This window comes from Silene latifolia, chromosome Y (genome assembly GCF_048544455.1).
Source record: "Silene latifolia isolate original U9 population chromosome Y, ASM4854445v1, whole genome shotgun sequence".
Lineage (NCBI taxonomy): Eukaryota > Viridiplantae > Streptophyta > Magnoliopsida > Caryophyllales > Caryophyllaceae > Silene > Silene latifolia.
This window is the reverse complement of record NC_133538.1, coordinates 430,970,947-430,986,600: the sequence shown is the minus strand read 5'-3', so window position 1 is coordinate 430,986,600 and position 15,654 is coordinate 430,970,947. Positions and strand designations below refer to the sequence as shown.

At 41.9% G+C, this 15,654-nt stretch overlaps 1 protein-coding gene across 1 annotated transcript; it reads left to right on the top strand.

The window, feature by feature from the left end:
• Positions 1 to 9,569: 9,569 nt before the first annotated feature.
• Positions 9,570 to 15,016, top strand: LOC141632555 (uncharacterized). The gene is made up of 2 exons (XM_074445096.1): positions 9,570 to 9,915; positions 14,943 to 15,016. Exons 1-2 carry the CDS (start codon positions 9,570 to 9,572, stop codon positions 15,014 to 15,016), a joined length of 420 nt encoding a protein of 139 aa, XP_074301197.1.
• The last annotated feature ends 638 nt before the right edge of the window (positions 15,017 to 15,654 follow it).

The following is a 15,654-nucleotide window of genomic DNA, read 5'->3' as shown; positions in this document are numbered from 1 at the left end:
GATAACCGATTCTCATATTCATTTAAAATTTCTCCCACTCAATGTAAAACAATTTGCAGATCTGGATCCACAAAGGTCGTATTTTACAATCGATCTGTATCTAGAGTGGTTTCCCCGACTAGAGAGTAACTTAACTGATAAAACGAATCCGTATCCGAGCATGGCCATGCATTTCGATTCTGACTCCTCGAGTGGCCCCGAGAAATATCAAGTACACGATAAAGGCTGAATATTTCCTTCAACTCGAACTCCTTCCGATCTAAGCACGGCATGAAATGACCCAGAAAAAATCTACTTGGCCCCACATTACGGATGACCGTGAGAAATAAACCAAAGTCACCCAAAATCTGCCGTAGTCTCAAGAGGCAGTCAATAGTCAAAAGAATCGACTCTTAGGATCACCATGGAAGTCCTATCCACGACCGGGCACCGAATGTTATAAAACATTTAGGACTCCACGTCGATGTCACAATTGTGTCCTACGAAATATCCGTATAAATCGCCACTTGTGATTGGTCGGTCAACCGGTTGACTTATGGCTCGTTGAACCCACCATCAACCAACGTCACAAAATAATTGCCGAGTTATCAGCTCATGTGGGCAATTAAGGATGAAAAAGATATAATGTTCGTTCGAGTTCACTTTGTGGTGTTCAAAAGCGTCGTACAATTCCACATGAAAAACAAAATATATATATAAAATATCAAAACGATGATGTCGTATAGAGTACAAGAGAGGATGAATCAGATCCATAAAAGAGTACTACAACTTAGGAACACGTTTAATTCCCATGGAATTAACATGCCCTTCATGCTTATCTTGTCGTAATGCTTTAGTGAGAGGATCTGCTATGTTATCATCTCTAGCAATCTTTTCTATCACTACTTCCTTTTGCTCCACGTAATCCCGGATTAGATGAGCTTTCCGTTGTACATGTCTAGACTTGTTGCTAGACTTTGGCTCCTTAGCTTGGAAGATGGCACCACTATTGTCGCAATAGATGGTGATCGGGTCATTCGAACTAGGCACTACGGATAGTCCATGTAAGAATTGACGCATCCATATCGCTTCCTTTGTAGCTTCAGACGCGGCATAGTACTCGGACTCGTCGTAGAATCTCTTTGTGACAGTTTGTTTCGAACTCTTCGGTGATGCAGCGCCATTAAGAGTAAAAACGAATCCGATCGAGATTTCGAGTCATCTCGATCCGTTTGGAAGCTAGCATCTGCAGAATAGGTTGCGCATAGCTTTTGATCGCCTCCATAAGTCAATGCCCAATCTTTAGTCCTCCGTAGGTACTTAAGAATGTTCTTGACAGCCAACCAATGTGGTTCACCTGGTTCTTTGTTGGAATCGACTTGTCATACTCAATGCATATGCCACGTCCGGACGTGTGCATATCATGGCATACATGATTGATCCTATTGCCGAAGCATAAGGAATCCGTGTCATGCGCTCTTTCTCTTCCGGTGTCTCGGTGCACGAGACTTGCTCAAATGCACCCCTGGAGCCATAGGAAGGAACCCCTTCTTGGAGTTAGTCATCTTTGAATCTCTCTAGGACTTTGTCTATGTAAGACTCTGATCGAGAGATAACATCCGTCGTGATCTATCTCGATAGATACGGATGCCTAGAATTCTTTGTGCCTCTCCCAGATCTTTCATCTGGAAATGGTTTTTCAACCATACTTTCACCGAAGTTAAGAGAGGTATGTCATTCCCAATCAGGAGTATGTCGTCAACATACAATATTAGGAAGACAATCTTGCTCCCACTCGACTTGATATATAGACATGGTTCCTCGACAGATCGAGTAAATCCATTTTCTTTTATCACTTGGTCGAAGCGATGATTCCAACTCCGAGATGCTTGCTTAAGTCCATAAATGGAACGCTTAAGTTTGCATACTTTCTTAGGATGTACTGGATCGATGAAACCTTCCGGTTGTACCATGTAAAACTCTTCCTCCAAAAAGCCGTTTAAGAAGGCGGTTTTCACGTCCATTTGCCAAATTTCATAGTCATGAAAAGCGGCAATCGCTAAGATAATCCGAATGGAACGCAGCATGACTACGGGTGCGAAAATTTCATCGTAGTGCAAACCTGGCACTTGGGTGAAACCTTTAGCAACTAGTCGTGCTTTATAGATATCTTGTTGACCTTCCACAGAATGCTTTATCTTGTAAAGCCATTTGCATTGAAGGGGACGAACCTTAGCAGGTAAGTCAACAAGGTCCCACACGTTGTTCTCATACATGGAGTCCATCTCGGATTGCATGGCCTCAAGCCATAGCTTTGAGTCAGAACTAGTCATGGCACCTTTATAGGTTGCGGGTTCACTACTCGTTAAGAGTAGAACGTCATCTATGTCATGTTCCTCGACCATACCAATGTATCTGTCCGGAGGAATAGAGACTCTTCCCGACCTTCTAGGTTCCTCAGGAATATTCACCGCAGCCGGGATTGAAGGAACAGTTTCCTCCAATGGTTGCTCGGTGTTTGGTTCTGGAATCTCCGACAGGTCGAAGGTTCTATCACTCTTTGCATTCTCGAGAAATTCCTTCTCTAAGAATGTCGCACTAGCCGCAACAAAAACACGTTGTTCGGTTGGCGAATAGAAGTAATGACCACGTGTTCCTTTAGGATAACCTATAAAGTATGTCTTGACCGATCGCGGGCCGAGCTTATCTTCAGGTCTCCACTTGACATAAGCCTCGCAGCCCCAAACCCGTATAAAGGACAAGTTAGGGACCGTTCCCTTCCATAGTTCATATGGAGTCTTGTCAACAGCTTTAGACGGACTTCGGTTAAGTATTAGAGCGGCTGACAAAAGAGCATAACCCCATAATGAATCAGGTAAAACCGTGTGACTCATCATGGATCGAACCATATCAAGTAGTGTTCGATTTCTCCGTTCGGACACACCATTCAATTGAGGTGTTCCAGGTGGAGTTAAGCGTAGGGCGATCCACAGTCTTTAAGGTGTTGATCAAACTCGTGAGAAAGATACTCGCCACCACGATCTGAACGTAGTGTTTTTATCTTTCTACCAAGTAGGTTCTGTACCCTATTTTGGTATTCTTTGAATTTCTCAAAGGATTCACTTTTGTGCTTCATTAAGTAGACATAACCATATCTACTTAAATCATCCGTGAAAGTGATGAAATACCTATAGCCTTCTCGTGCGTTGATTGACATAGGGCCACATACATCCGTGTGTATGAGTCCTAATAGGTCAGCAGCGCGCATTCCAACACCTTTGAAGGAAATACGAGTCATCTTACCGATGAGACATGATTCACACGTGCCAAATGATTGAAAATCAAAGGCCGAGATAGCTCCATGTTTAATGAGTTGTTTTACGCGTTTCTCATTAATGTGTCCCATACGGCAGTGCCATAGATACGTTTGATCTTTGTCACCAACCTTTAACTTTTTATTCATTACGTGTAATATTTCGGTGGTCCGATCTAAAACATAAATTCCATTCATGGAGGCCCCGCCATAAATCATATTGTGTAAAGAGAAAATGCAAGTATTATTCTCAATTACAAATGAAAATCCGAGTTTGTCAAGTGCAGAAACTGAAATAATGTTTTTCGAAAGACTAGGAACATAATAGCAATCATATAATGATAACTCAAATCCGCTAGGAAGCTGGATCACATATGTTCCCCTCGAGACGGCAGCCACTCTTGCTCCATTCCCGACACGCAGGTCAACCTCACCCTTTGCGAGAGGTTCGAGATTTCGGAGGCCCTGCACATGATTACACAGATGAGAACCACAACCAGTATCAAGTACCCAAGTTCCGTAACTTGCGTGGTTAATCTCAATCATATGAATAAAAGTAGAAGAAGAAGACATACCAACAGGTTTAACACGACCCGCTTTTATGTCCTCATGGTAAACAGGACATGTGCGTCTCCAGTGCCCAGACTTGTGGCAGTGATGACATTCCATGTTATCCATTTTGCTCTTTGTCGCGCCTGATGAGGTGCTCGACTCACCAGGCCCACTCTTACCTGAACCCGACTTCTTGAACTTCGCCTTACCTACTGCTAGGTTTGCCTGAGCTTTGCCCTTACCCTTTCCTTTATTTGACACAACGAGAACATCCTGTTTCATGCTCCCACTGGACTTCATGTCCTTCTCGGTCTGTACGAGAAGGGAGTGCAGTTCATGGGGAGTTTTCTTCAAATCATTCATATAGTAATTCGCTCTAAATTGCGAATAACCATCGTGGAGTGAGTGAAGTATGCGGTCGATAACAATGTTCTCGCTGATGTTACAGTTAAAGGTCTCCAGTTTCTCGACATTCTCAATCATGCTGAGAATGTGTGGGCTAACCAGTTGGCCCTTCTGGAGTCTCGCATCAAAGAAGCGAGTGGTATGCTCATAAGTCACGATTCTCGGTGCTTTCGAGAATTCCTTGGTGAGCGTGGTGAAAATCTTGTTTGCACCATGGGCTATGAAGCGTTTCTGCAAATTGGGTTCCATTGCAAAAATGAGTACGTTTTTAATCGCACCCGCTTCCATACAGAAATCATTAAACTTGGTGATTTCAGCAGCTCTAGCCGTGGGACCTGGGTTTGCCGGGATGGGCTCCAAGAGATATTTGAGCTTCCCGTCAGCAGCGGCAGCATTCCGTAATGCCGCCTCCCAGTCCGCGAAGTTGGATCCATCATTCTTCAGTCGAGTAGACTGATTCATCTGATTCATGAAGATCCGAAGCCAGGACTCACGGTCCAATGTGGCACTTGGCATTGGGTTATCACTTGAACCAGCCATTTGTTGTTTTAGCAGTTTAAAATCGTGATCTACACTGAAAAAGAAAGAAAAACAAAACGAAATAAGCAACTCATCGAGGTGATTTAAGTCTATTTTAAAATTCATTTTAAACATGTAGACTCTCCCACTTGCATAATTGATCTCCCTCAAGAATGATACAAGTGATCCCAAGACTCAATTTCTGTAAACTGATAAGCCAACTGTTTAGCTAATTCTTCCGGAAGAACTCTTGGTCGATAGATTTCTGTAAATCCTATCTATAGTCCACCATAATCACAGGATCGTACGAGTGACCATAGTGTTGAGATAAAATAGGTCAATCGGTTCCAACTTACCCGACGTAGAAGGGGTCATATTATGCCTACCGACGAAGAAGGGACTCATTGGAGTTTGACCTATAAAGACCGTTCTCAATTTTTGTTTATACGAGGAAGATCCCATCAACAAAATTATAATTCATTTTAAGTGAACGAATAACTAGCGTTTGTCGTGAATGAATTTATTTGGATGATGGCTTTGAAAAACGTGTGACATACGAATGTCAAGGAAAACTAACTCGTGACCTCTATATGTGTCAGTTTTCATGCAATTATTAGGTGGTTTGGTTTTTAGGCGGAATATGATGCATACTATCGTTACGATAACATAAATAATTGAATGCAATACGTAAATAAAATTTCCTAGTGTGGCCTATCCTAATAAAAAGAACAAAATACAACTTTGGAATCCACCGTTGGACCCAAGAAGCTTGTCTTGTTGTTCCATATTGATCCGATTAGCGGGAGTGAGCATCCGGTCTCCGTCTTTGGTCTTCTCAAAAATTACAATTAAAATTACAAAATATAAACCTAATTACATTCTAATTAAAAACTGTAATTACAAGTGAAAAATCCAAAACGGAGATACGAGATCTCAAAATACAACCAAGACCGTGTTCCATCATTACGGTAACACGTTCTACTAAGGCCACACTAAGTTACAACCGTTTGCAAAATGAATAAATAAATACGTAATAAAAGGCATTCAAAAACATTCATAATTAACGATAAATAAAAATGCATCAACTAAAAAAAATTCATTCGTGACATAATTCCGTAATTATGTTAAAATTATCCAAACCACCTTTTAATGATTAAAATTCATGTGATAAAACCGCTTCTATCATTTAATTTTAATCCATTACAATCCGTTACTTTAAAAACGCTTTAAAATAACTTAATGGTACGTGTGTGAACCGTTTCACAATCATAGCGAGTGTACTATATCCGTATAAAGTACATATTGAAGCCAAAAGAAAATTTAAATCAAAAGAAACAAATTTTCAAAGTGTCAAAGATTTAAATCCCTCGATCCAGGGACATAAGTGCTCGATCGAGGGACAGGAGGGCTCGATCGACTGAACTGCAAGTCGATCGAGAGGTATGCTAATCAGGAGGTACTCGATCGACAACACTGGTGGTCGATCGAGGACTTATATATCAAGACACGCTTTCGATCGAGTACGAGGACTTCTCGATCGAGCGTTGGGATTTTAAAGCAGGTCGATCGAGTACAACAAGGACTCGATCGAGCAAAAACTTGTCAGAAAAACCACTCGATCGATTAAAAATTTGGTCGATCGAGTGCAAAAACCTCTGAAAACTTCAAACCCTCGTGAAACAGTTTTGGCAAGACAAAACAAACGCTATTTTGATCAAAACTGATTGAAAACAAAACTACAAAAAGCTAGACATTAACATATTGTTATAATGATCGGGTAAAATAACAATATGCATAATATCAAAACGAAAATAACCCGTGTAAAACATGTCACGGTACGGTTTTCGAGACAAAACAACAACAAGAGCAACCGTGTAAACATGACACGGTTCCCAAGGCAACCAAAAACGCAGCAAAAACAGGAAAAAAAAAATTCTGCCGAGAGAACAATTTGCTGATGCCGCAAGGTTTTTAGACAAAACAAAAATCGTTTCAAGATAGTTTTATGAAAAACACATGGAAAAATTCACGTGGCCTGGCTCTGATACCACTTGTGGGTTAATATCCGTATACTACCCTTTAAATTTAGGACTATAACGTAAATTTAACATGTGAATATCGTCATAAAACATAAATACAATATAGAAACGATAAGGAATTAGAATCAACCTCGGGTCCTTATAGTGCGGCGTAAAGAACAGAAATCAAATGAGATTCCCTCCTAATTGTTGCACCCAAGACCTTGTCCGAGATATGCCCTTGTGCTAGAACGTGTTCTCCGATTGCCTTGCAATATTGGGAGAACTGATGTGAGTTTGCTTGAGATGTGAGATCTCGGTTTCTACAGAGAAGAATGCTCTTCGAAACCCTAATTATCTTTCACTAATGATGATTAGGTTAAACAAGAAGGAGGAGGCTCTCCTTTTTGTTCTCCTAATTCGGCCAAGCCGAGTCCATGGGGAGGAAATGGGCTTTTCCATTTCCTCTTCTATTTGACTCGTAGTCCGAACCCAAATGACTAAATGTATATGACGCGGTTTGATTATAAATCGTTATCGGTTATCGGAAATTAAGGCATCGGCTAATAATACGGGTTAGCTGAATTATTAATTCGTGTCCGACAAAAACAGTATTGTATAATTATATTCAACATACATTTAATTAAATATAAATCGTTTTATATTTAATTTTACGAATTAACTGGTTAATTCGCCTTAGCCCATGATATTTAATCCGTATCAAATATAATATCTCAACATCACATATTTGACTAATTACTAGTCAAATAACTCGGACTAACTGGTTAGTCAAAATTGGCATCTACATGACAGTATTTTCATACCGTCACATCTCTCGAACGTATCCTATAGGTGTGACTTTTAGGGACCAGTTGATCACCGCCATCTGTATGACAATAACGTCAAACTTATCTAGCAAGCCAACCGTTATTGATAAACGTGGATCAACTGATAATAATACCAAAAGTATGCCCTTTGATCCTTTTTAGAGGTTTATAAGTCCTTGCACTAACTGTTAAGGACACCAACCCCGACAAGCTCCCACTTGTCCGTACAAGTGTATGTGCAATGACGTTATCCGCACTAACTGGAGGACACAAGCTCCAACAATGCCATTTCATGGTAGAGGAGGAGGTTGTACTCGGTCACGTTATCTCTAGAAGGGGTATTGAGGTCGATGGTGCTAAGGTTGCCGTGATAGAAAACTTGTCACCTCCTTCCAATGTGAAGGGGGTGAGGAGTTTTCTAGGCCACGCCAGATTCTATAGGCGTTTCATTAAGGACTTTTCAAAAATAGCAAAGCCATTAACTTGATTACTCCTCAAGGATGTGCCTTTTGTATTTGATGAACCTTGTCTCTATTCTTTCAATAGGTTGAAGGAAGCATTGGTCACGGCTCCAACAATTCGGGCCCCGGATTGGAACCTCCCTTTCGAGATTATGTACGACGCGTCGGTTTTTGCGGTGGGCGCGGTATTAGGCCAAGTGGTTGATAAGAGATATCATGTCATCTACTACACTAGAAAGACCCTTGATCAAATGCAATGTAACTATTCAACGACCGAAAAGGAGATGTTGGCCATTATGCATGTCATTAAAAAGTTTCGGCAATACTTAGTTGGCTCTAAGGTGGTGGTTTACTCCGATCACACCGCCTTGAGACAACTCATGGTGAAAAAGGATGCCAAGCCGAGGCTCTTGAGGTGGGTCTTATTACTTCAAGAGTTCGATTTGGAGATCAAGGACAAGGTCGGTCGGAAAATGTTGTTGCCGATCACTTATCAAGATTGACCATTGAAAACCATGGAATTCAAGACAAGAGTGGACCGATTAATGAATGGCTAAGGGAAGATAGCCTAATGGAAGTTAGCACCAATACTCCTTGGTTTGCGGATCTTGCAAATTATCTAGTGAATGGTTTCATACCGGATGAGATGGAACCGAGAGAAAGGCGGAAGTTGAGGCATGATGCCAAACGATATTTTTGGAATGATCCCCACTTGTTTCGCAAGTGTGGGGATGGAATGTTTCGGAGATGCGTTTCTAGAGAGGAGGGCTTGGAGATTGTTGACCGAGTGCACAATTTTGTGTATGGAGGACACTTGGCCACCTCAAGAACCATTGCCAAGATCCTCCAAGGTGGATTTTATTGGCCCTCCATGTTCAAAGACATCCATTACTTGGTGAAATCGTGTGATGCATGCCAAAGGGTCGGGAACATTGGAAAAAGGAATGAGATGCCCCTCACAAACATATTGGAGATTGAGCTCTTTGATTGTTGGGGCATAGACTTTATGGGACCCTTTCCCAACTCTTGTGGAAATGAGTATATATTGGTGGCGGTGGACTACGTGTCCAAATGGATTGAAGCGGTGGCCTCTCCCACCAATGATAGTAAAGTCATCATGAAACTCTTCAAGGGGACAATTTTTCCAAGGTTCGGAACCCCGAGAGTGGTTATAAGTGATGGTGGATCCCATTTCCGCAAGAGCACCTTTAAAGCATTACTCGAGTCACATGGAGTGCGGCATAAAACGGCACTTGCCTACCACCCTCAAACTAGTGGGCAAGTGGAGGTTTCTAACCGCCAAATCAAAGCTATCTCGGAAAAGGTGACTAGAAAAAGCCAGAAAGATTGATCCCAAAAGCTCCCGGATGTGTTATGGGCATTGAGAACGGCATACAAGACACCTCTTGACACAACACCCTACAAGCTTGTGTACGGGAAAGCATGTCATTTGCCCGTTGAGCTAGAGCACAAGGCTTGGTGGGCTCTTAAAGAAATGAATTTTGACTTTGATGCCGCCGTAGAAGTGCAATTTCTCCAAATGAATGAGCTTGAAGAATTAAGGCTGAAGGCTTATGAGAGCTCCAAAATCTACAAAGACCAAACAAAGAAATGGCACGACACCAAGATCATGAAGAAAGATGTAAGTGTGGGAGACCTTGTTCTCCTTTTCAATTCCAAAGTTAAGGTGTTCCCGAGCAAGCTTAGATCGAGGTGGTCGGGACCCTTCAAGGTGATGAAGATATTTCCTTATGGTGCCTTTGAAATTTGGAGTGAGGAAGGTGGAACCTTTAGGGTCAATGGGCAACGAGTCAAGCGTTACTATGAAGGAGATAACAAAGGTCCGATCGAGGTGCTCTACCTCGGGGAACCCCTTCCCGAGGAGGAGACAAGTTGAAATACACACACACACACACACACACACACACACACACACACACACACACACACACACACACACACACACACACACACACACACACACACACACACACACACTTCTCCCTCTAAACTTCAACCCTTCTTCCCCAAATCACCACCCAACACCTCCAATCACTCATTAAACACCAACAAACCACCACAAACCTCCTTCCTTCCTTTAACCCTCTCTCAAAAACACCCATGGCACCGAAAAAGAGAGTTAGAAAGGGGGATTTGGCTTTACAACAAGCGGAGTTGGTGGCGGCCGCGGCTTCCGAGATGAGTCCCGATCCGGCATTCTCAGATCTCAAGTTCTCCTCCGTCACAATGAAATATAAATTCGTGCTTTTCAAACAACGCCCCCTTACCCTAACTCGTTTTATTGATCGTCAATCCATGAGAGAGTTGGGGTTAAACCGAGTGACCCAAGAATTATTTGAGGGTATTGTAATGAAATTTATGTATGATATCCATGAAAAGACCTATTCCCGTCTCACTTGAGAATTTTGAGCTCATTGAGGATAGACAAACACCGTCAAACCAAAAAGTCGCCTTTTTTGCATTTCCGGTTGATGAACAAGGATTACTCCTTAACCCTACCGACTTTTGCTTCTCATTTTGGGCTAGACCTAAGCCCTCCTCACAAAGCCCCCGAAACATTTGATCGTGGTGCTTTATGTAAGGCCATTACCGGCCTCGATGATAACCCCCGATATCAAAAGAGCGGCCAACACGGTTCACAACGCCGCTATTAGAATTTGGCATCGGTACATGGGATGGACTGTTTTCGGCCGTGAAGAGAACCACAACTTCCAAATGGAGGAGTTGGAAATTCTCGGCTCTTATCTATGTTCCAATCCCACTACCTTCAAGATTGACATTGCTCACCATTTGGCCCTTCACCTTTACCGCCTAAGCAACTCCCCGGGCCAATCATCTCAAGTTTTGGTGGTGGACTCATCACCCACCTTGCCAAACGACTCATCCACAAGCTCAATTTGAATGGGATGAGTTTTATCACGGGGGAAACAATGTTGAGGAAAGATTACATCATATACACCCTTAATTGGATCAAGACCAACCCCAATGATAAACAAAAATATTGGCAAATACGAGTGAGCGGGGTGGATAGAAATTCAATTCCACTCCCCAACCCCGATAAAATGAATGTGGTGCCTAATTCACCATATTATTTGCTTGAGGTTAAGGATATTGAAGACCCAAACACCGCCCAACAACAAAATCCAAACCTTGTCTATGCGCGTGAGCACCCGATGCCCGCGAGACCCACCTTGTGGTACACCATGCCCACTTCCCCTTTCTTTCCCGGTCCTTTCCAACAAGGGGAAGGGTCCTGTAGTCACCAACCGCAACAACCACCTCCCTTCCACGACGACCTCATCTCTTTCATGGAGGAGATGAAGATACCGCTAGTGAGCGGCTCAGTCTTCAACAACGCATGGACCGTATCTATTTTGACCATTCGGTGGGTCAATTTCCGGTTTATGATGACTTCATGAGGCGCCAATACAAGCACCCCTCCGACCTTCACCCCTCATACTATCTAGCTCCGGATGGTGGACATCCGGCGGACGGGACCTATCTCTACGGTGACATCAACATACGTCCCGATTACTATAGTGCCCCGATCTTTCTCACCCCGCCTTTCACTCATGGGGAGGGACACGACACTAGATGTTTCGGGGGTGCTCCTTCCATCTTTGGTGAGGGAGGCACTACTGGCTCGGGAGGGAACACGGGGGTGTTCATTGATATGACTACGGAGATGGGGGACATCGGCTCGGATATGCCTATGAATGCGGATGATTTCATCCGCGAATCCGAGTTTGGAGCCGGGAATGATAAAGATGATGATAATTAAGACGGTGATGACACCGAAATTGAAGAGGCCTAGTAATGATGGCCCTCTTCTCTCCCTCTCAATCCAAATGCCAAGTATGATTCCCTAAATCCAAACTTCTCATTCATATTTCAATTTCGTATGCATTTAGTTAGTTGTATGATATGTAGGATAGCTATTCATCTAGTTGCATTCATTTAGACTTGCATTAGATTTCAATTATGTAAAAATTATCACATATAGGATTGCATTCATATAGGCTATATTGCATCGTATTTCAATTTTTGCATATAGTATAGTTCATGCATTGCATCCCCTTTTCAAAAATACAAAAAAAATTGAAAAAAAATCAAAAATCACAAAAATATGTTATTTCTTACTTTTCGAATCTCCTGCACACACTATGTCAATAAATAAGTGTGGGGACAAAATTCCATAAATCAAAAAGAAAATATGCAAAAACATGTTTTTAATTTCCAAAAAACCAACAAAAACCAAAAATATGTTGCTTTTATTTTCACAAATTTGCCTCCTATCCACACTTCCTCCGTCACTGGATGATGTATATAACAAGTGTGGGGAGTAGGCCCCTCAAAAAAAAAATCAAAAACATGTTATTTAATTTCGAAAAAACCCCAAAATACAAAAACACGTTCTTTATTTTGAAAAATAACAAAAATACAAAAATATGTTATTTCCTTTCCTATTTCCTCCCTACATTTCGTTTCATCGAGGATGATGTAAATCTTAAGTGTGGAGAGGTAAATATCCACTTTGTGAATATTGTTTATATTTGTGCATATACATGTATACTTGTAAATTTAAGAAAACTCGAAAAAAAAAGCCTAAAAATCGAAAAATTCAAAATTTTCAAAAATATTGCATTGTATATATATACTTGTTGTTGACTAACCTTTGGCATAGACATTGACCATTTGAGGCATAAAGGAGCTAGAAGACCCGCTTGGTAAACTCGTTCTAATCTCTTACTCCTTTACCGTTCTTTCTTTACATATCTTGTATATTTGAAGGAGGATGAGATTTTTGTGCCTTGGATGTTCCTTTTGGGATCTTTTGGTTTGTTGTGTTGGTGTTGATGTGCTGCTAGGTTTAGTTGACTCGTTGCATGTCTATCTCATGTTCACAAATGTGGTCAAGGTTGGGAAGTCTATACCCCAAGGATGAGTCAAGTCCTAATTGTGCCTCGTCCCTCCCCGTGGCTTGCACCCGTGTCCATAGATTAGTTGTGGGAAATTTGGGACCCAACTAACGAGTCTAGGCCGCCCTGTGCGACCATGGACCGTAGGCTAGACCTAAGTCTCGACCTAGCTACTCTTATGTGAGGATTAGAGCCTCAAAGGGTTGGTACATCCATACCCAACCCTCATTTAGGATCGTGAGTAGGTCTCCTCGTGGGACGTGTTGTGTCTAGACGCATAATTGTGTCATTCCGTCTTTAAACCATGATTTGCATTTCATTTTTTTGCACAAGTTATGAAATAAAAATCTGTTTCACATGCATATGAACCTCACATAGCCAAATAGCCTTGTTTTGTCCCTTCCATTAACTCCCTTTTTGATTCACCTCCTTTGAGCTTTAGCCTTTCCATTTGGCAAACCCACTAAATTAACTACATTCCATATACACCTTTTCTTGATCATGAATTGGTCGGTTATGCAGTAGTGTTTTTAGGAGGTGATTTGGGTCATAGTGGTGGATAGTGTACATATCCACTTGAGTCGAAATTTGGCATCTATTTGGCATTGTATATAAATAAGAGGTTTTGATATTGAAATGAAAAACAAAATAGAAAAGTAGAAAAGTTTTGAAAAATCCAAAAAGAGCTAGTTGTGATTGTATATATGTGTGTTAGGAAAAGAAAAAGGCAAGCAACACCCCTCCACATCATCTTAAGGGGTAGAAAAAGCCGTTGCTAGAATAAGGGCAAATTGATGTTTTTTCAAAGTAAGTCGGGTTTACACAATTTTTGCTTGATTTTGGGAAACCGAACTCTTGTTAGGGTGTAGACGTTGCTCATTTGTTGAAATAAGAGGAGTAGTTTCAAATTTTTCCAATTTGAGTTGGGTTTATGCAATTTTTGCATAGTGTTGGTAATCAATTCTATGTTAGGGCATAGACGTGTCTCATATGTTGCAATAAGAAGTGGGATGTGATGTGTTGACAATTCTTGATTTAAACTCCACATATCCAAACGGTGCTTGCACCAATCCCGTTTCGCCCTACTCCCTAGCCCCGTTGCAACCCTTTTTTCATGATTTGTGCATTGTTACATTTTGCATTTCATTTGGACATAGGACGGTCTTACACATTAGATTGCGGGCACGTTTTCACGAGTCGTAGTAGGAGAGTGTTTTGGTTATTTTTTGTACAAAAAACGCCCGGAATTCAAATGAGAGACGAGTGATAACCGTGAGGATGTCATTGACTTAGGTCCTCTTAGCCATGGGTCGTTTGGTTGAATCTTGTGCAGGTTTGGTAATTCTCGGAGGTCTAGTTCCCTTTCTCCTCTTTCCCGCTCTAGAATCCGTTTCTTGAGCTTTATTGGACACGTTAGGGTTGCTTAGGCCACGCTTAGGGGATTGGCACCTCCATTGAGACTATGAGCCGGTATTTCCCGACCGAGGCCATATTTTTGAGCTGAAAATTCGGCCACTTAGATGAGGAAGTGGACCATTTTTGTTAGATGCATTCTATTACTTGTTTCTATGCTCACATGATTGGATGCATCACATTTTTCCTTGAAGCCCCCACTTGCCTTATGAGTTGTGCCTTACCTCATAGGCAAAACTACGTGAGTTAAAGGGACGGAGGAGGCCCGTTAATTGCCTTTTATCAGATATTATTAATATAGTTAACCTATAGTCGAATAAGGGTCTCGTTTTGACTCACCCTCTTACTCGGGGACGAGTAATGTTTAAGTGTGGGGAGGTTGATATAGTGTTTAAATGCACCAATTTTCCTCTCTATTTTCATGTTTTCCGACTCAATTTGAGTCGGTTTTATGCGTCTTGCATTGAATTTTGTGGCCCGATTTCCTAGTCTATGATATTATGTCCATCTTGCAGGATTTGGAGTGGAAATGGCGGAATCGGAGCAAGCAAGACCATTGGATAGACTTAGCATGAAGAAGAAGGAATAATTGTTGAGGGGAACTCCCAGCCGGTAGGCCGGCTGGGACTACCATATATAATACCTGCCCTTTTAGGAACCCGTTGACCAGCATTGACTGACCTTGGGAGCAGTAATAGTCCTTAGGACTACGTGCCAAAGTTATCTTGTGTCTTGAGTTGTGGGTGGTACTCGATAGAGTAGAGGCTACTCGATAGAGTAGCTTGGATACTCGATCGAGTAGGGGCCACTCGATCGAGTATGTTAGTTACTCGATCGAGTAGCGTCTTTTCAGCGAGGGTTTATAATCGTGTTTTCCTAAAATCGCATATCATTTCCTCCTCTTTCTTCTAAACCTTGATGTCGTCCCTTCTTCTTCCCTTCACCAAATACCTTCCATGGGAGCCTTTGAAGGTCCTTGTGCCATAGGAGTGCATAGCTTGAGACGGGTAGCGGTCCTTTGCCAGATTTCCTTATGTAGGTATGTCGTCATCATCATCCGTGTCTTTGTGTTTTCGGTTAGGGTTAGAATGGTGGTGAGAGATGATTATATTGTGTGTATAGGTGTTGCTTGATTGCTGGGTCTTGCGTGTGTGGACATGGAACCGTTGCAGTCGCTTAAAGGTAGGTTCGCCTACTCAGTTTCTGTGGTTGGTCTAGTGTGTCGGT